This window comes from Myxine glutinosa, chromosome 2 (assembly GCF_964187855.1).
Source record: "Myxine glutinosa chromosome 2, kmMyxGlut1.1, whole genome shotgun sequence".
Classification (NCBI taxonomy): domain Eukaryota; kingdom Metazoa; phylum Chordata; class Myxini; order Myxiniformes; family Myxinidae; genus Myxine; species Myxine glutinosa.
Window position 1 is genome coordinate 114556357 of NC_136262.1, and position 21723 is coordinate 114578079.

Consider the following 21723-nt stretch of genomic DNA (forward strand, 5'->3'; position numbering starts at 1 on the left):
GCATGTTGTGAGCCAGAGGTTGATAGACGTCTGGGTCGGGCCTGAGGAGTCATGGATTCACTGGATCATGGGGTGTGGTGCTTGTCGGTATCTATTCAGGAGGACAAAAGTCAGAGTCTAAGTCCTTGGTGCTGCCAGTCTTGCTCTACGGATGCGAGACTTGGACCCTCACCAAGGACCAAAGAATGAGACTTTACTCCTTCGGAACCTAGTCTCTTCGTATAATCCTTGGCTATCACTGGTCGGACTGTGTCCAACGAGCGGTTGCTGAGAGACGGATGAGATTTGTTTCCTGTATGGTCTGTGAGTGTCAGCTGCGGCTGTATGGACATGTGGCTCATTTTCCGGATGCTGACCCAGCTCACCAGATACACTCGGCAAGCGAGCCTCGTGAGTGGAGGAGGCCAACGGGCCAACCGCGTACCTAGTGGTTGCAGCAGGTTGATTGGCATCTCATGGGGATGGGCCAGGCATCAGCCTGGGGGATGGCCAGACGGAGGCTCCTGGAGTACCTTCGGAAAGTGGATGCGGTGACGCGCTGCTCCAGTGCATGCTCCCATACCTGACCTGGCCTGACATGGTGTGAGTTTGCCTCATTTCTTGCACAGGTATGGAGGTGCTGCAAACAGTGTCCCCATTGTAGGTTAGAGCAGGAAGTTTGAATTTGACCAGAGTGCCGGCGATAACTCGCCTGCTCTTAGCAAAAGACACAATGGTTTTTAATGTCCATCAGTGCTGGTAGTGGGGTGCTCGGGCTTCACTTCCATCCGACGTATGTGCACGTTGTATCGCAACGGATGCAAAACCCGAGGGTGACGTTTTACAGCTGCACCGAGATTCAAACCCAAGGTGAGTGCGTGTACCTTTTGAGCTATCCTCCTAGGCCTAGTTTGTGGAGCTAACTTTCAGCTGTGTAAAGGGTTCCTTTCGATCAACAATAGTTTCCCAAACTTTGAGAAATGCCATCAACAGCATGGGGGCATTCCATTGCCTTCTCTGCCAACTTATTCCAACACTAGTCTTCACCAAGACGAGCATTCTTCCATTTCATAAAGTGCTACCTGGATATGATAGGTAACGTACTGGCCTTTGAGCTGTCCATTTTGGGTTTTCATACTCGCTTGTGTGCTGGTACCCAGACCAAATTCCTGTGCTTGCCAACACCACCCGGCCGTGTTTTGGCAACCTTTCCAGGTTTTCGCAACGCTGTGACATGGGCGTGCTTGTGCCGACTACTAAACCATGAGCACTTGTGCATAAAGGAATGATATGCAATTGTGCTGAGATCCTTATTTCCTTGGTTTCAGCAGCACGTTTGGTGGGACAATACAACAACAACAACAACAACAACATGCATTTTAAGGCCATTTTCCCTGCTAGAGTGGGGGTTAGCCTTGCGGTCCCCATGACGATCTTTGATTTGTCGTTTCCCTGCTAGAGCGGGGGTTAGCCTTGCGGTCCCCATGACAATCTTCTCCATCTTGCCCTATTTTCTGCATCTCCCCTTGTTAACCCCCTTGCCCGCATTTCTTCTTCGACCATCTTTAGCCAAGTCTTTCTCGGTCTTCCCCGTCCTCTACTTCCTTCTACATTCATTTCCATCACTCTTCTCAACCAGTCACTTTCATCCTTCCTCAACACATGACCAAACCATCTCAACCTGTTCCTCTTCACAGCATCAATCACAGGCCCCTTTCCCATCATCTTTCGCAATTCATCATTTGTTTTCCTCTCAACGATATTCCGCACATCCACCGAGCCATTCGCATTTCCACCCTTTCCAGCCTTCGTTGCTGCTCTACGTTCATTACCCATGTCTCGCTACCATAAATCATAACACTTCTCACACATGCAGCATACACCTTTCCCTTCAGCTGCAACAACACTCCCCTCCTCATCAGCACGCCACTCAGTTCCCGAAACTTCTTCCTTGCACATCTCACTCCAGCAACCTTTGCCGAGTCTGATCCACCTTCTCCATTCAGCATGTCTCCGAGGTAGCAAAATGTTTTCACACCTTCCAGCTTCATGCCGTCTCCAAGATCCAACTCAACATTTCCTCCATCTGCAGCTCCCTCTGTGCACACCTTACATTTGAATGTAGCTGCCACACTGGTTAATGACCCTCTCAAACCACTACATTTTTGATGAACCCACTCAGCGCACATTGTACATTGTACATTGAATGGAGTTCACTCCGACACCCTTCCTGCACACAGCACATGGCCACCTCCCAGTTCTTTCCACCTCACCACATGCTTTACCACTTTCCATCACCTTCGTCTTTCTGATATTCACCTTCAGACCTTTTGTCTCCATACATTCCTTCCACTTGTTCATATTTTCCTTCAGTCCATCCTTACTTTCCGCAATCAACACCAAACCATCTGCATACAACAACTCCCACGGTAAACCCTCCTTTACGTTCTGAGCCAGCACCTCCATCACCGCTACAAATAGTAGTGGACTTAGTACCGACCCCTGATGCACTCCCACCTTCACCTCAAACTCACCACTGGTCCTGTCCTTCGTCCTTACAGCTGTGCGTGCTCTTTTGTACATTGCCATCACTACTCTGATCAACCATTCCTCCACTCCTAACTTCCTCAATGCCCATGTCAATACTTCGTGTGGAACCCTATCGAATGCTTTCTCCAGATCAACAAACCCAAGAAACAAATTCTTCCTCTTCTCCAAGTACTTCTCCTGCAACTGCCTCACAATAAAGAGCATGTCTGTCGTTCCTCTTCCTGGCATAAATCCAAACTGCATTTCGTCAATCTTCACTTTCTTCCTTATCCTCCTCTCCAACACCCTTTCCAATACCTTCATTCCATGCTCCAATAACTTTATCGCTCGGTACGAGCCACACTCCAGAGGGTCACCTTTCCCCTTGTATAGAGGGACGAGGGTACTCAGTTCCCAATCCATTGGAATGCGGCCTTCTTTCACCACCAGATTACAGATCTCTGTCATTCTCTTCACACCCCAACTTCCTGCTGCCTTCAACATATCTCCCACAACTCCCGTCAGCCCTCCTGCTTTTCTACTCTTCATTGCTTTTATCGCTTCCTCAATTTCCTTCTCCGTTATCTTCTCTGCCGGTCCTAAAACTGGGTTACTCTCTGTTGCCATCCCATTCATTCTCTGTATTCGTGGGACAATATTGATCTTGAATGTACAGACCGTAGTGTTAAGCACAAGGCGCTGCCAGCTGGCTCTAGGAGGAAGGCCTCAAGCCAGCTGTACCGATTCATTTCCTGTATTCTTTGGCCCCATGGTCAACCTGTTTTCTATCTTTGCTTTCTCTCCCATTTTGCCAGTTTTGTTTGGGAATCCATCATTGTGAACATGCTTGTTATTACTCTGTCGTGCTTGTACGTACGCCTTCCGGCCCCTTGAAGTGAAAACGAGCTTGCACAGCCTGGATTTGTCTGCCCAGACGGAGATGCGGTGCACAGGTGGGTCCTTTCCCCCACCTATGTGTGGCAGCTGCTTGGTAACATTGCAGTTGCAATGCCTCACAACCTCTTAACTTTGCCATTTTATTGACACAATGTTGCTCCAAAGAACCTTTGATTTGTTGATACAACTCGACTTGGCATGCTGGGTAAATTTCACCATGCTGTTAACGCACCCGGAGTACAGTACGGTTGCATCACGTGGAAAAAATGAACGAATGGAACAACTTAAGAGTTCACAAACGTGTGCAAGACATGACAAATGGCATTTAGTCATTGTTACGGTGTTTAAGTGGCAAAATTAACTCTACAAAATCTTCTTCTTGCTCAACGTGGATGCCAGCAGGAATAGTTCAGTGGTGGCCGGGAATGCACTGTGGGTACGGGGAGAACGACCCGAATGAGGATCAAATCCATGTGGAAAGGCATCTTGGCCAATCACGCTGTTTATTACATGGGGGGGGGGGGGGGGGGGGGATCTATACAAGGAAACTTAGACCACAGGATGAGACCATATGGCCTATAATGTCTGAGTTATCCACAATTCATCGACTGCCATTTTCTCCTCTATGAACTATCCGCATTGTCGTTAATATAATCTGACATCTAGAAAGAGGAAATTGGACCAGGGTACCGGAGTATAATGCCCTTGGCCTATACTCTTCGCTCGAGTTGCCGTGCGATCTTTAATGTCCACCATGTGAATCCATAAGGGATAGCTGCTGCTTTTACCTCCCCCATCCGAGATACAGCGCCCCCTGCTGACGTCATCTGAACGGGGTGAGGATGGGGGATGATTGGAACCCCATCAAGACAAACTGAGCTATCTCGCCACCCGAGCATCAAGTAATGGTGCCAATGGCCTCGTTTTGAGTTGAACCTCAAACTTCAGTCCATAAAGGTTCCTCTATAATTTGAGGCAGAATGACCACAACCTGAGTCCAATTTAAATTGCCTTTAACTGAGTATTGTTCCACACGCACCTGCAGGATTGATGGAGATTTTTACCAAACAAGGTGTCGCTGCACTTCATGACAGGAAGTTCCCATAGTGATCTGTATGTATACCCGATGAAATCCAGTGGGTATGCACCTTTGTGGCCTAGGTAATGTGACTATTGATCTATTCTATTAAGTTGATGTCGAACCGCTTCATCTTTGCGCCCTTGAGATTTGGCGAACTTTGTGAAACTGTTCCATTTGTGTTGCAGTCAGTGGGTGCCAAGTGCAAGTCCACCTGTCGATAAAGGAACAAAAGTCTCACCTGCAGAAAGCGAAGATGAACCAGAAGGTGCAACTGTCCCATGACCTTGTGACAAAAAGCGAGAGGGAGATCGAGGCGCAGGTGTGCGCGCATAGGGCTGGAACGAGCCAGGTGAAGGGAAGTGACGAATAAGGATTCATTCTTTCATGTGAGTACCATAACATACCAATGGGTAACCGAGCCATGGAGGATACAAAGGAGAGATTGTGACATGTGGAACATGGAGGCACCGATGAAGAAGCCCAAGAGCTCGATGGACAGCAAGGCCATGCTGAGCCAAAGACCAACCGTTAATCTGGGTAAAACATATGACACACATGAACACACATGTGACTCTGTACCAGCTTCTGACATGTGATGTGGAATCGGCAATGGGAGACTTTCATAGTAACTTTTTATGGCAGGTTACTACCCAAGCGGTCATCACAACAACTACTATACATGATACGTGTGTGATTGAGACATGAACAGCTGACATGCTCCTTCCTTTATGAAATGCAATCCAATGTGGTTTTTTTCTGACTATGACAACTACTTTCATGGTCCCAATGATTCCCCCGATGTAGTTGTGCGATCGGTCAGGGAACGTTTTTGGCGAAAAGTCTTTCACGAACCGGCTGGCCAGGCCTAACATTAGAATGGTGGTGATTTGGGTAGGAATTTGTAATTTGTTCAGTGTGTTGGAGATGGCTCTCCTCTTCGTGTAAGACACCGATGGATCTTCAAGCTCCACCAACGGCCGGCCGGTGCTGGCAGGCGGTCCTCCGTGTTCATGTCCATCTGAAGGATGGCAGAGACGTTGATGCCTCGTCGTACCTGTGAACCACCGTCATGGCAGTTTATAGCTGTGGCGGGATTCAAACACAGGTTCGACACAATTCAGAGGCGAGTGTGTGTATCTCGAGGGGTCTTGGCTATCCTGCCAGGCCAGAACAGTGATTTTTCTTATGATCATCACTGTTTGGTAAACAACTTTATCAACTTGTAGTCATGGAAACGAAGGCCTTCAAGATAATTGGAATCTCCCGCGTTGAAGCTGAGTTTATGGGCTTACTATTTTTTCATTTCAGTCAGGTCGGTGGTCTCTGTCTTTCACCTTTCTGGTGTTGCACCCTCTGCTTCCCTCCACCCTTCTCTCATTCTTCCCTCCGGGTCTTCAAGACGACTATTCACCATCTTAGATCATCCCCAATCCAAAACCATGATCTTTTATACCTCCCAAAACCATGATCCTGCTACCCAAATCCCTCCCAAATGTCCAGGTTTCCCCCCCCCCCCCCCCCTCCAAGACAGTTTCCTTCTCCATCCATCTTATCCACCGCATACATCCTTCATAACCTCTATCCTCCCCACACCTCATATTTGTCAAAGTCTCGCTCTAGTTTGTCCTTCAACTCTGCTGTTGGTGTTTTCCCCCTCTGCTGTTCCGTTTGGCCTCTTATGTCCTGATCCGTTGAGCTGATTTGAAGCATAAATGTTAAGTATGCAAGTGCACAACCAGGTGAACAAACGCAAGTTGGAGGCGATTATTCAAATCCATGTGGGACCGTGTGTTTCTTTTGGCCGAGTAAGTTAAACAACGCGCACGCAGGTGACATTGTAAATTACAAACACACTCGTACATTGAATGTGCCTGAAAGTACCCCAAAATGACCAAGACCTTATCTGCTGAGAAAAGCAAAGTTTGCACATTTCAATGAACTTTTTCCAACAGGAACACCAAATCCAACTCACTGCGAGTCAACGCGATGGAATTCCTCTTGCTTGTGTTCCAAAGGCAACGAAGCCAGGACGTTGTCTTCCTGTGGATTCACCATCAGCATCAACTACATAGTACATTCAAAGGACTTTTTGTTTTACTTATTATTGCAGTTTAGTAAAAAAAATATATATATATACCATGCCTTTGGCTCCTTTTACAATGCCGCGCCTTTGGCTCCTTTTACATTGCCACGCCTTTGGCTCCTTTTACATTGCCACGCCTTTGGCTCCTTTTACATTGATGCGCCTTTGTCTCCTTTACATTGCCACGCCTTTGGCTCCTTTTACATTGCCGCGCCTTTGGCTCCTTTTACATTGCCACGCCTTTGGCTCCTTTTACATTGCCACGCCTTTGGCTCCTTTTACATTGCCACGCCTTTGGCTCCTTTTACATTGATGCGCCTTAGGCTCCTTTTACATTGATGCGCCTTTGGCTCCTTTTACATTGCCACGCCTTTGGCTCCTTTTACATTGCCACGCCTTTGGCTCCTTTTACATTGCCACGCCTTTGGCTCCTTTTACATTGCCACGCCTTTGGCTCCTTTTACATTGCCACGCCTTTGGCTCCTTTTACATTGCCACGCCTTTGGCTCCTTTTACATTGCCACGCCTTTGGCTCCTTTTACATTGATGCGCCTTTGGCTCCTTTTACATTGCCGCGCCTTTGGCTCCTTTTACATTGACGCGCCTTTGGCTCCTTTTACATTGACGCGCCGTTGTCTTCCTTTACATTGACGCGCCTTTGTCTTCCTTTACATTGCCACGCCTTTGGCTCCTTTTACATTACCGCGCCTTTGGCTCCTTTTACATTGACGCACCTTTGGCTCTTTACATTGCCACGCCTTTGGCTCCTTTTACATTGCCGCGCCTTTGGCTCCTTTTACATTGACGCGCCTTTCGCTCCTTTTACATTGACGCGCCTTTGGCTCCTTTTACATTGCCATGCCTTTGGCTCCTTTTACATTGCCACGCCTTTGGCTCCTTTTACATTGACGCACCTTTGTCTCCTTTACATTGACGCGCCTTTGGCTCCTTTTACATTGCCGCGCCTTTGGCTCCTTTTACATTGACGCGCCTTTGGCTCCTTTTACATTGACGCGCCTTTGGCTCCTTTTACATTGCCATGCCTTTGGCTCCTTTTACATTGCCACGCCTTTGGCTCCTTTTACATTGACGCACCTTTGTCTCCTTTACATTGACGCGCCTTTGGCTCCTTTTACATTGATTCGCCTTTGGCTCCTTTTACATTGACACGCCTTTGGCTCCTTTTACATTGACACGCCTTTGGCTCCTTTTACATTGACACGCCTTTGGCTCCTTTTACATTGACACGCCTTTGGCTCCTTTTACATTGCCACGCCTTTGTCTCATACCTGTGAATTAGGCCCTAGAGGAGGTGGAGGTGGCAGCTTTGAGGAGAATTTGAGAAAAATAGTAGGGGGAGGGGGGGAGATTAGAAGGGTAGGGTTGGGGGGGGGGTAAGGAGGGAGTTTTGAAGGGAAGGTACTAGTGGAGAGATTTAGGGGTGAGAGGGGAGAATTGAAAGGGAGGGGTGAGTGGGGAGTGTGAGGGGAGAGTTTAGAAAGTGGATGACTAATGAAAAACGAACATTTATAACAACCTGGGTTTATTGTGATTTTCAAGTGAGATCCGTTTGAAAACGATAGAGGGGTGGAATGAAGGTGTTTAGAGAATGTAGAAAGGAATGACTGTAAGAGATAGAATTTTTTTTTTTTTTAATGGAATGATTTGATGAAATTGAAAAAAGCCTTTTAAATAGGAAAAAAAACACCGTGTTGTAATAAACTATTGAATAAAGCACTGCAGGGGAAAGTTTAAACATATTTAAACAAAACCGTGAAAAACAATCTGGGAAAGTCCGTGAAGTAAGGGCGTGGATCAGAGAAAGGGTTAAATGAGATGGAGGAAACTAGAATTGGAAAAGCGAGTTTCGGCTGGAAATGGAAGGAAGAGGTGGAAGAAAAGGAGATAAAGGGGGTGGGGCGAGACAACAAGCACACGTGCCCACGGGGATAGAAGGAAATATAGATATACTCGCAGAAGTACCCGGCATTGCCGGGCGGGGGAGGGGAGGGAAGGGGAACGGAGGGGAGGGGGAGGGGAGGGGAAGGAGGGGAGGGAGGGGAGGGGAGGGGAACGAGGGGGAGGGGGAGGGGGGGATGGGGAGGGATGGGGAGGGTGAGGGATGGGGAGGGTGAGGGATGGGAGGGTGAGGGGAGGGTGGGGGGAGCGGGAGGGGAGGGGGGAGCGGGAGGGGAGGGGGGACCCGGCAGAAGTACCCGGCATTGCCGGGCGGGGGAGGGGAATGGGGGGGAACGGAGGGTAGGGGAGGGGAACGGGGGGAGGGGAGGGGAATGGGGGGAGAGAGGGGGGAGGGGGGAATGGGGAGGGTGAGGGATGGGAGGGGGAGGGGGGAGGGGGAGGAGTCATGGTGGGAGGGGGAGGGGAGGAGTCATGGTGGGAGGGGGGAGGGGAGGAGTCATGGTGGGAGGGGGGAGGGGAAGCATGTGGAAAGACGTTTCACAGCTGTTTCAAAGACGTCTTTAATTCATATCGCACAAAATCGATACAAAACACGATCGCATAAAAGGTGAAGTGAAGAAGACGTAACCAATCGGTTACGGAAGGGTTGTGGAAAGACGTTTCACAGCTGTTTCAAAGACTTCTTTAATTCATATCGCACAAAATCGATACAAAACACGATCGCATAAAAGGTGAAGTGACGTGTGACAGGATGGAATATCACGTGATCGCTCGAGCGGCGGGAATGGAACATCACGTGATCGCTCTGAGCGAATCAGCGAGCTGCTCTGGAACCGGCTGAGATTAGCGGGTACTTCGCTGAAATGCGCCGAGGTAAATATGAATAAAAAATATGGATCGTCAAATATTTTGAGTTCGGTCATGTTCGTCCCACGCTCAATGGCCATGTCTATGTCAAATATCAAGCACGTAAGCCTCTCCGTTTAGGAGTATCGGAAACATTACACACGCACACACAAACTTTGTTTTATATATATATAGATATTTGTATTTAAAACGTTAGACAAAGGGTATATGTTGGGGGGAGAAGAGAAAAATCTAAGAAATGAGCAATACCGTGAAGGAAAGAACTTACATTCACAAAACTCCGATGGGGGGGGAGAGAAGCCTCAACTTACCAGGTTGCGCACGAGGTGCCAACAGAAAACGATTAATTATACACAAGTTTGCACGAATTGCAAACCAACACTAACTAGAAACACACAGTAACACATACACAATAAAATAACGAGTGGAAATTTGACAAAGATACGAATGGGAAAATACTTAAACTTTGATGCCGTGCAGAGGTCGAAGTCGCTTCCTTGCTCGAGGGACCGGAAACAGAAGTCCCCAGTCCCGCAGTCCCAACGGGTTGGTTGGTATCGGTCAGAGGAAGCAAGGCTAATTGTGATTTTTAGCAAGGCCAATTGTGATTTTTAGCAAGGCCAGTGTCCCTAGAGATGCAAAATGTGTGATATTGGTGTGTAGCTATTGGCCTTCTCTGTTTTATCACTTGATATACAACCTTACCCCTAAGATCGCCGGTTGCCAGATTTTTCATCCAAAATGTTTCGGGCCATTAAAAAAAAAATTGTATACCAAGTCGAGGCTCGTGTAAAAGATAAAACATATAACATATAATAAAGGGAGCGGGCGAGAAGAGGGGGATTGAGAGGGAAGCACAACAGGCGACATGGACATCGGGAGATCTGTGGAAAGGAGAGGGCTGTGGTGGGGTGCACTGGATAAACAAGATGGACACTGCAGGGAATTCCAGGAAAAACAAGCGTTACGCCTAGGTCCCCCGTCGGTGAAGTGATGCGAGTTGACAAAGTGGAAGACGCAAGGTGGCCATCTTGGATTTTGACGTGGCGACCCAATTTTCAATAGCGTTCTCCCTTATGCGAAGATACACCCACACACCAGATTAGAAGTTAGTAGTTCGTTTATTTTTCAAGATATTTCGCTCACAAGGTTCAGACATATATATGGTGGCGGCCATCTTGGATTTTGACGTGGCGACCCAATTTTCAAGAGCGTTCTTCCTTATGCCGAGATGCATCCACACACCAGATTAGAAGTTAGTAGTTCATTTAGACCCCCTTTACACAGGGCTGCGACCTTTGTGCCACCTTTGAACGACCAAAAAATGGCCAGGACGCTCAATGGTCGCCGAAACCCAGAAAATCCTGTTTCTATGTAACTGCTCCAGCGATCCTTGTGCCTCCCTTGAACCACCAAAAATGCAATTGTCGGGCATTTCATGGCGATCTACGAGCGACCTGTGCGTCCACTGCGCCACCTGCCTGCTTCCGCTGTGCAACCTACGGCAACCAACGCGATTAGAAGCTACATAGGCGACCCCCGAGCAATGTTTGGGCAACCATTGAGCCTCCTCTGTGCCTCCTCTGTGCCATCATCGGCGACCAACGGCAACTAACGGCGACCACTGGGCGACCATTCAGCCATGCTTCTGCCTCCTCGGCGACCCTTGAGCATTGTTTGGGCGACCCCTGGCGACTGCTGGGCAACCTGGAGTGCCTGGGTATATACAGTCACGTGAAAAAGTAAGTACACCCCATGTAAAGTTTTGACTTTTTCAACATACAGCTATTTGATCTTCATTTCAACAATATTGATAGATAAAGGTGATATAATATAACAAATATCATGAAACATTTACATTTTGTAGTCTATTGTATAATTTAAATAAACGTAAATGCAAATTTCGCATGTGGAAAAAGTAAGTACACCCCTACATTTATCACTACTTCAAATACCTAAAATTAGAATCAGGTGCACCAGCTCAGGTGCAAATGATTAGAACATCGTTAGAGAGGATCTTGGAGGAACCTGTCTTATTTAAACCTCAGACATTTAGTTTGGTTTGCTCTTTGTTGTTGAAGTGTGTGGCGTCACCATGCCTAGATCAAAAGAGCTCTCTGAGGCCTTCAGAAAGAAGGTTATGGATGCTTACGAGTCTGGGAAGGGATTTAAAAAGATCTCCAAACAATTTGAAATCAATCATTCGACTGTCCGGAAGATCATCTACAAGTGGAGAAGATTCCAAACAACTGCCAACTTGTTCAGGCCAGGCCGCCCCAGCAAGTTCAGCCTGAGAGCAGACCGCAAGATGCCGAGAGAAGTCTAAGAACCCCAGAATGTCATCACGGGACCTACAGGTAGTTCTTGCCACTGTTGATGTCAAAGTGCACGAGTCTACCATTAGAAAGAGGCTGCACAAATTTGATCTACATGGGAGGTGTGCCAGGAGGAAACGTTTGCTGTCCAGAAAGAACATCAGGGCAAGACTAAAGTTTGCCAATGGACACCTCGGCAAAGACCTACCTGGAACCTATCTATCTGGACATATCTGGAACAATGTGCTCTGGACAGATGAGTCAAAGGTAGAGCTATTTGGCCACAGTACCAGAAGACATGTTTGGCGAAAACCAAAGACAGCATTTGACCACAAGAACCTGATACCAACTGCAAAGCATGGTGGTGGAAATATTATGGTTTGGGTCAGCTTTGCTGCATCAGGGCCTGGGCAGCTCACCATCATAGAATCCACTATTAATTCTTCATTGTACCAGAGGGTGCTTGAGGATAATATGAGGCCATCTGTTGGAAAGTTGAAGCTCAAACGAACGAAGGTGGACCTTGCAACATGACAATGACCCTTACAATACCAGTAAATCCACCAAGGAATGGCTGAAAAGAAAGAAATGGAGGGTTGTGGAATGGCCAAGTCAAAGCCTGGATCTAAATCCCATCGAGATGTTGTGGGGGGGGTTTTGAAACGAGCTGTGCATGCAAGAAACCCCTCAAACATCGCACAGCTGAAAGAATTCTGCATGGAGGAGTGGGCAAAAATTTCTCCCAGTCGATGTCAGAGACTGGTAGTGTGTTATAAGAAATGCCTACTTGAGGTTGTTTCTGCCAAAGGGGCCAATACCACCTATGAGAGCCACGGGTGTATTTACTTTTTCCACATGCGAAATTTGCATTTATGTTTATTTAAATTATACAATGGACTACAAAATGTAAATGTTTCATATTTGTTATATTATATCACCTTTATCTCTCAATATTGTTGAAATGAAGATCAAATCGCTGTATGTTGAAATATGTTGAAAAAGTCAAAACTTTACATGGAGTGTACATACTTTTTCACGTGACTGTATATGCCCTGATTCTGGCGCTTTTCCCTCGGTTTCATCCGAGCTGCCAAAGTGAGAACATCTTTTTTTTCTTTTTTTTATCTCCAGAAGATAAAGATTTTGGGATGAACAACCAACTCCTCTTGCATACTGCCATCTTACAAGGTCACCAAGCACTGCTGGTGAACCAGATGGCCATTGCTGTCCTTAGAAGAAGGATGAACAGGCACAGAAGGAGACCACGGACCTGGTGGTTCTATTTATACCTCTATTTATAGGCAGGCTGAGGAGGCACTACAGGTGGCTCAAAGGAGGCAGGATAGAGGCAAAAGCTTTGCCATGGTGGCTCAAGGGTTGCCGTGGTCGCCGAATGGAGGCACAGCGGCCGCCACAGTCATCGTTCAATGCACGCTATTGGTCGCACAAGGGAGGCACAAGGGAGGCAGAAGCATCGCCCAGATTGACAGGAAAATTTGCAGCAGAACGCATCTATTCCCTGGCGACCATTGGGCAACCACTGTGCCTCCATTCTGCAACCACGGCAATGCTTGTGCCTCCCTTCTGCCTCCTTTGAGACACCTTTGAGCAACTAACCTCCTCGGCACCCTTTGTGTGACTGCTTTGAACATGTTCAAAAATGTATGGCGTCCATGGCAATGTCTGACCCTCCTGTGTACCACCTTTGAACGACCTAGGCAACCATTCTGCCTCCTTTGAGCCTCCAACGGCGACCTGGCAAATTTTATGGTCGCACAAGGGAGGCACAAAGGTCGCCATCCTGTGTAAAGGGCCCCTTACTTTCCAAGATATTGCGCTCACAAGGTTTAGATATGGTGACAGCCATCTTGGATGTTGCTTTCAATAGGGTTATTGACCAAACCAATACTTTTCAATAGGGTTCTTCCATATGCCTAGTTGCACCCACACACCAAATTAGAATTCGGTCCTTCGCTTACTTTTATAAAGATATTGCAGTGCACGCACGGACGGACGGACGGACTCGCACACGGACAGAGGGTAAAACCATAGTCCTCCTTTCGCTCCGCGATGCGACGGGGGACAAAAACGGAATTTGAAGGAGGTGGATTTGGGGTGTATGAACGGGGATAGAAAAGATCAAGGTTTTGGATGGGGGAAGATAAGAGATGGTGGTGAACAGCTGTTTTGAAGACCTGGAGGGAGGAGTGGGATTGAAGAGAGTGTGGAAGTTTGTTCCAGAGGTGGGAAAAAGAGGAATGAAAGAGTGAAGGTGAGCATAGAGTCTTGATTTTGGCCGTTTCACAAGAAGAGGGTTTCTGGCAGATCTTGTGCGACCTGAAGGAATATTTGGGGGACAGAGCACAGACAGAGCTGGGGGAGCAAGGCCCTAGAGGAGTCTGTAGTAAACAGAAAGACCAGTGGTGATGCTATGCAGATTCGCATATGCACAGAAAGGATTCCTATCCAGAAGAAACTCATGGAGACAAGTTGTATTCTTGTTGTCTTTGCCTTCCGTGATTTTGTCATATATTTGTGTTGCTCGCTTGTCACATATTCTGTATCCGTTACCTCCTACATGGCACCATTCAAATCAGCACATGCTGGCATAGACATGAGCCATTGTGTGAGTTGACACTCCGCCATTCCCCGACCATGTGTACGTCCTCCTGTTGTTTCTGGTTTGGTTCTCATTTGCACTTGTCCCATACAGCCATACGTTTGTCATATAGCCGGACTGCTGTGCTATGGTCAAGTCTTCGTCGATGTCATCTGCTGTAACTGGAACATATTCTGGATTCATCTCGTAGACTGAGAGGCCTGTCAGTATTTTCAGTCATGTGGGGGTCCAAAAGGGGGGAATTTATCGTTTTGTCGCAAGCATTGCATCATCCTTTCGCAAATCACAGTCCATACTTGTCAAATCTGAAAATACACACAAACAGAATGACCATGCTTAGACAATGATTGGGCAGGCTGAAATGAACCAGGACTTCAATATATACATGTATACACTGGATACCGGCAAACAACAACAACAGGCATTTTAAGGCCATTTTCCCTGCTAGAGCGGGGGTTAGCCTTGCGGTCCCCATGACAATCCTCTCCATTTTGCCCTATTTCCTGCATCTCCCCTTGTTAACCCCCTTGCCCGCATTTCTTCTTCCACCATCTTTAGCCAAGTCTTTCTCGGTCTTCCCCGTCCTCTACTTCCTTCCACATTCATTTCCATCACTCTTCTCAACCAGTCACTTTCATCCTTCCTCTACACATGACCAAACCATCTCAACCTGTTCCTCTTCACAGCATCAATCACAGGCTCTATTCCCATCATCTTTCGCAATTCATCATTTGTCTTCCTCTTTCCCAACGATACTCCACACATCCACCGAACCATTCGCATTTCCACACTGGATACCGGCAATCAATAAAAAAGAATTTATACCAAGTATAAATCATTGTACACGCACTTAGTATATATTTGATTTCCAGTGGAGTGGAACACTTGGTTGAGACTAATATTGTGTTGGAGGGCTTCACAAAATTCACCTTCAACAAAATGGACACACAGATATGGATGGTACCAATCTCTCTATATGGTGCTGCTTTTCAGCTGGGCCATAACATAAAGACCAAGTTGTAATATCAAAAGAATCCCAGATAAATTGGGGCTACCATGCACAAATGCAAACCATGTATTCACTCTCCGTATATACATTGCCATGGTGAATTTGGGCTAAAATACACAAATTATTAGCTCACCTGGAACGAAATTCAGGGGAGCTTATGTGATGGTGCATCGTCCGTCCATCAGTCCATCCGTAAACACTTGAAACTTCTCCTCTGAAACCGCTGATGGGATTGCGACCAAATTTGCCACAAAGGATATTTGTTGTGTTGTGACTTAAGTTTGTTCACGGAATTTAAAAAAAATCGGGGTCGAAAGGGGTTCATGGGGTAGAAGGGGATTTACCGGTGTCAAAGTGGATCCAGGTTTGACCCCCCCAAAATAGGATTTGCTTTTTTCTCAGAACCGAGACACACAATTTCGATGCAACTTGCCCACAACCTTCATCACCCATGATGTACCAATGTTTGTTCAAGGCATTAGAAAAATTGGGGTCTGAGGAGGTATACAGGATGGGAGGGGGGAAAGGGTAGGGGTTGCCCCCTAAAATAGGTATTTTTTTGTTTGTTTAAAGTCTTATGATTATGTTAGTATGATTCTACATGCTGCCCTGTCTTCTAGAAACCATTCAAATTGGTTTAAAATACCTTTAGTCAGTGCAGTATACTGTTCAATCTACCAGGTGAGCACCAGAAGTATTGCCCCTGTTTTATTTTGCAATTAGTTCCATTTCAGACCATACAGCGACGGCCTTGTGGTTCCACCATGATATTCCTGCTTATCCTGATACTTCCCCACCTGTACAGGCTACCTGAGATTGATCAAATCCAGACGCAATGTAACATTTCTTTAAAATAACAACTGTGCCGGAGAAACTGCTGTAACTGCACGAGGTGTAGCGTTATACCTGAGCTGAAACTGAGCGACTTTGTTGGACAACTCATCTGCATCCACTGACATCTTTTTAGTTGACTGTTTAAAACTTTGTACCAAACGCTGGATGTCCTGGATCCGAGGTGGAGTCCTGATGATATTCCATTAGGATGGCAAAATGTCCTGAGTTCAACAGACGTAAAACAGGTGACATAGTCTGATACCGAATGTTCAACGAACCCAATAGGCTAGTGGCCAAATTAAAAAAGGGGCCTAAAATGTGAGAAACCCCTACCCACGGTAGAACAAGTCACAACCTATTTTTTCTTGAAGAGGGATGTTTGGGGAGTTAGAAAATCATGGTTGTGAACCTGAGATCATTGCACAACATTTTGAAAATCACGTTTACATATGTACCACTGCAGACTGCAAAAATGGATTTAATCGCCACAGATTTTGGCTCATATTGGCTCATATATTTGTTAATACTGGTGCTACAAACACAAATTTGGTACCAAAATGTGCGGAATGATGACATATATATCTGTAAAAACCATTTGTGATGTAACAAAGGCTTTTGTGTGACCTACAGGCAAAAATAGTGGAATTTTGCGCAATAAATCAGCTTCGGGTTTACCAATAAATATCAACTAAACAATTAATTTCTTCATAAGTATTTGAGTTGTATTACTACATATTACATCAAAATAACCCTCTATCATTCTCCTTTTTAGAAATATAACTCATAAAGATAAATCCGTTGAATTAATAGAGTTATTACCGAAACCATATGTCACCCCCCCCTAAAAGTAACCGACATTGATTAATTTATAATACATGTATATGCATTAATCAAACAAGAATGATTTTAAATCCAGTTGCAGAAAATCAATTTTGAGCTTGATTGCCTTTTTCTAAAACTACTGATATATACTTATCTTTAATTATTTCATTTCAGATGCTTGTGCTGACAATTGATCTGCAATTATGGATCTGGAACCACCTGTTGTGAAGCGTCGTAAAATTGACACTGACCACTGCATCATATGCTTTAAACCCCTCAACCCTAAAAAGCAAGAAGTTGTAAAGAACCCAACATTTAATGGTTTGAGTGCAATCTTCAAAGCAAGTCAAATCAGAAAAGATGACGTTTATGAAAGTATCTGGCCTTTGCAACAAGACATATTGAGTCTTGATTTGAAAGTATCATTCCATAAATCGTGTCGGGCCAAGTATACCAGCAAGTCAAATATCTCCACATCCAACCCCAGTGAGAGCGACCAGCAACCATGCGCGTCTGCGGCAACAGAACACACAAGAATCAGCAGAAATGAAACAGCTGGGTCTGACATCAGGACTAACTGCTTCATTTGTGGAAAATCCAACACTTCCAGAAACAAGCTTACACCGGTATCTACAGGAACTGGACAGTCCACCAGAGAAAAAGTTCTGGCAGCAGCTGACAAAAGACAAGACAATAAAATACACGTGCGCATGCTTGCCTTTCCAGATTTGTTCACCTATGATGCCAAGTACCACAGGTTATGCTATTCACACTATATTTCAGAACGGAACATCACTGCTGCAATTCGTAAATCAGGAGAGGAAACAATGGGCACATTACATGATGAAGCTTTTGATGATCTGAAATGTTATCTGGAACAAACTGTGTTCTCCAAAACTAAGACAGTGACACCCCTCGTTCACCTGAAAGATGAATACGTTGGATATTTGGTTTCACTGGGTACCACGAATGCAGAACAGTATAAAACTTGGAAGTTGAAGGAGCGATTAACTAAATATTATGGTGACCAAATAGTCTGTGTAACATTTGATGGCCACACTGACATCATATGCTCTTCTTCTGTGACCTTAGGTGATGCCCTGAGAAAAGCCACGATTCTGCAGAGCATGACTGATGAACCAGAATATGAAGACATCCCGTCTGATGTACCATCAGCCATAGATAGTGAAATGCATACTTTGCATGCTGCAGCTGGTATCCTGAGGAAGCACATGGCTGATATCGAGCATGTTGGAAATATGTATGCACCTGTCGAGGAAACAGATATTCAGCACTGTGCAGAATTCGTTCCTAATACACTCTACGACTTTATTCAGTGGTGCACCAGTGAGAAATCACACACGAATGTAACCAGCTGCAGTGATGAAGGTGTTATGAAGAACAACCTGAGGACGATCGCCATTTGTCACAATATAATATCACAGAGCCGTCGAGTGTACTCCACAATAACGCTTGGTTTAGCCTTGCAGGTGCATCATGAATTGGGAAGCAAGCATCTCATTGACATGCTTCATTAATTAGGACACTGTGTATCCTATGATGAGGTGAGACGTTTCCTCACATCTGTGGCTGTTGATCAAACTGCCTCGGAGGGTATTTACATGTCAAAACCCATGACAACCAACAAACGAGATAAATTGATGGTGGATTCAGAAGTACTTTTCCGGCGGCTGCTTGCTGTCTCAAAGAAACGCGATGTCAGTTTGGAACAAGTCCTGACACATGAACTGGCTCCTGTGCCACCGTCCCTCTTCAACAATGATGGGACAATGCGAAAAACCAACAAGGAGGATCTGGCAAAGAAGTTAGAAGCTAATTGCGAGGAAGTCCAGGTGCTCGAACCCTCTGACCAACATGATACTGCTTATGTCATTGATGGGATGGCACTACTTCAGGCACTTGATGAAGCCCAGTTTGACACATTTGACGATCGCGGACGTACCATAATGCAGAAGATTCAGTCACTGCTTGCTAGTAACCAAGGTGTGACATCAGTTACATTGGTTTTTGACAGGTATGATGTACCACTCTCTATCAAGCAGCTGGAAAGAGAACGTCGCACTGGTGGAGAGTCAACACCCAGATATGTCATCGATGGACAACGCACAGTTCCAAACTACAGGAAGTTCCTGAAGAACACCACAAACAAATAAGCGTTTGCCGATTTCCTCTGCAGTTACTTGACAGTAGCCGCCCAATTGCAGCTTGAGGAAAACCAATCTGTCACACTGGCAGGAGGCTTTAACGATGGCCTGCTAGTTAAAGTTGTGGATCATAGAGGCATCCGGGAACTGCCTGAATTGTTCAGCACACATGAGGAGGCTGACACACGGCTCCTGCTACATGCTATCCATCTCGCCAGAGCACACTCAAGGGTCATTGTACGATGTGATGACACCGACGTGTTGGTCCTACTCATCTATTACTGTGGGAAAGGCATGTTTGGGGACACCAAAGTGTACATGAATGCAGGTCACTGTACAAAAACAACGAATCGTCAGAGATTCATTCCTGTCAACAGAATAACGGACGACATCGGTCAGGATACGTCAAGTTGCTTGCCAGCATCACATGCTATAAGTGGCTGTGACACAACCTCCTCGCTGTTCAAAGTCGGGAAACGCACTGCATATTCGAAACTCAAGCAAAACATTGCACACTTGGCACCACTGTCACGGTTAGGCCAAACCAGAGATACAACCAATGTCGTCAGCACTGCCACAAAATATGCTCTGTCGTTGTATGGTTCAAAGTCAAGTCACACACTCGACCAACTTCGTTATGTTTATGCCTGCACAAGTGACAAACCGGCATCTCTCTTCCCACCAACAGACGATGCTTTCGAACAACATCTGAAGCGAGCAAATTACCAGGTGGCGATATGGACCCACAGCCATGTAGCGAAGCCTGTACTTTGGAACCCCGATGGTAATGGATGGCAGGTCAGAGACAACAAACTTGAGCCTGTCATGTTCCAAAAGGATGCAGCCCCAAGGGAGGTTCGAGATCTCACGCATCTCTACTGCACCGACGATGACTGTAGGCAGAGCAGAACATGTCATTGTATCTCTGCAGGACTGACCTGCACTGAATTCTGCTCGTGTAGTGCAGACGATTGTCCAAATGTTGATGATTCTGTTGTCTTTGACGACAGCACTGATGAAGAGCGTGACTGAACTTTTAAATGTATTACATGTATTACTTCATGTAATAGATGTACATAAGTTACAGTGCATGTTATGAATTCATTATCGTCATATGTGAAATAGCTTATATCAACATGATGTCTATAAAAGTCACTTTCACAATTGTGTCAGAATCTTAAGTCAATTCTTCATGTTGCATATCTGCTTCGGGATTTCTATCGGTCAGCATTAGTGGGGCGACATATGATTTCAGTTATAACTATATCATTTCAGTGACAATTATATCATTAGATATATTTTTCAAAGGGTAAATAAACTTGGATTATGTTGATGTAACAAGTATGACTGCAAGTCCAATATTTTTGAAGTAATTAATGTTTTTGTTGATATTTATTGGTAAACCCGAAGCTGATTTGTTGAGTAAAATTCCACTATTTTTGCCTGTAGGTCACACAAAAGCCTTTGTTACATCACAAATGGTTTTTACAGATATATATGTCATCATTCCGCACATTTTGGTACCAAATTTGTGTTTGTAGCACCAGTATTAACAAATATATGAGCCAATATGAGCCAAAATCTGTGGCGATTAAATCCATTTTTGCAGTCTGCAGTGGTACATATGTAAACGTGATTTTCAAAATGTTGTGCAATGATCTCAGGTTCACAACCATGATTTTCTAACTCCCCAAACATCCCTCTTCAAGAAAAAATAGGTTGTGACTTGTTCTACCTTGGGTAGGGGTATGCCACCCAAAACCTCATTTGGCCACTAGCCTACAAGAGCTTTGAACACATCCATGAGGCACTTACTAATAATAGTTACCTTTGTCACCAATAGGTTATGTTTTCACCTCGTCCGTCTGCGAGCAGGATATCTCAAACAAGATGATTCGGATGAAACTTGGTGAACAGGTTAGGTGTGTGACAAGGACGAAGTGATTGTTACTCAGGTGTTGAAGTGTATGTTTGTTGTTTATAAACTTTGACAAATATGTGGGCGGAGCTTCTTAGCTCTTAAGACCCCGCCCACTGCCGTATCAGGTTCAAGTACGGCTAAACTCCGCCCACTGCCTTCTCAACTTCAGGGTTGGTAGCTTCATTGTTAACCAGCATTTAAAAAACAAGTCTTATAATAACATATGAGTCTTCCTCAGGTTTAATGGAGAAAACTCACCTTTGACCAAAGGATGACCACGAGTATAGCCAGATGGGAAATTGCAGTCAAAAAGCGTCCTGGAATCACGCTATCTGCCACAGGCATTGTACAAGTGTTACGATAACTACAAACACGTTTTCAAGTGAAATCTGCAGGCCCAGACTCGAGAGATTGATGCACTCACTGGACGATTATTGGACAGCGGAGAAAGACCAACACTTTTTATAAACTCCGAGAAAAGAAAACGATATCATTGGCCGTTGTGCAAATATTATAAAACGATTGTATATCGCTGATGTTTTTTAAAAGCGAAGAGAAGTCTTTCGATTTGGGTCGAGACGCTGTTGCCTGGCAACTATTACCTCACGAGATCTCGTTTGTTAAATCTCGCGAGATTAACTCCAAGACGCTTCAAATTGTCTTCCATGAATAAAATGTTTG

The 21723-nt window shown here is 45.6% G+C and overlaps 1 protein-coding gene across 1 annotated transcript; it reads right to left on the reverse strand.

Annotated features, from left to right (window-relative positions):
- Nucleotides 1–3531: 3531 nt before the first annotated feature.
- LOC137418245 (transmembrane protein 107) lies at nucleotides 3532–21666 on the reverse strand. The gene is made up of 5 exons (XM_068104263.2): nucleotides 21301–21666; nucleotides 6459–6526; nucleotides 4919–5019; nucleotides 4725–4821; nucleotides 3532–3835 (listed from the first exon to the last, which is right to left on the reverse strand). The coding sequence occupies exons 1-5, from the start codon at nucleotides 21385–21387 to the stop codon at nucleotides 3769–3771; spliced, it is 420 nt and encodes a 139-aa protein (XP_067960364.1). The 5' UTR covers nucleotides 21388–21666; the 3' UTR covers nucleotides 3532–3768.
- Between the last annotated feature and the right edge of the window lie 57 nt (nucleotides 21667–21723).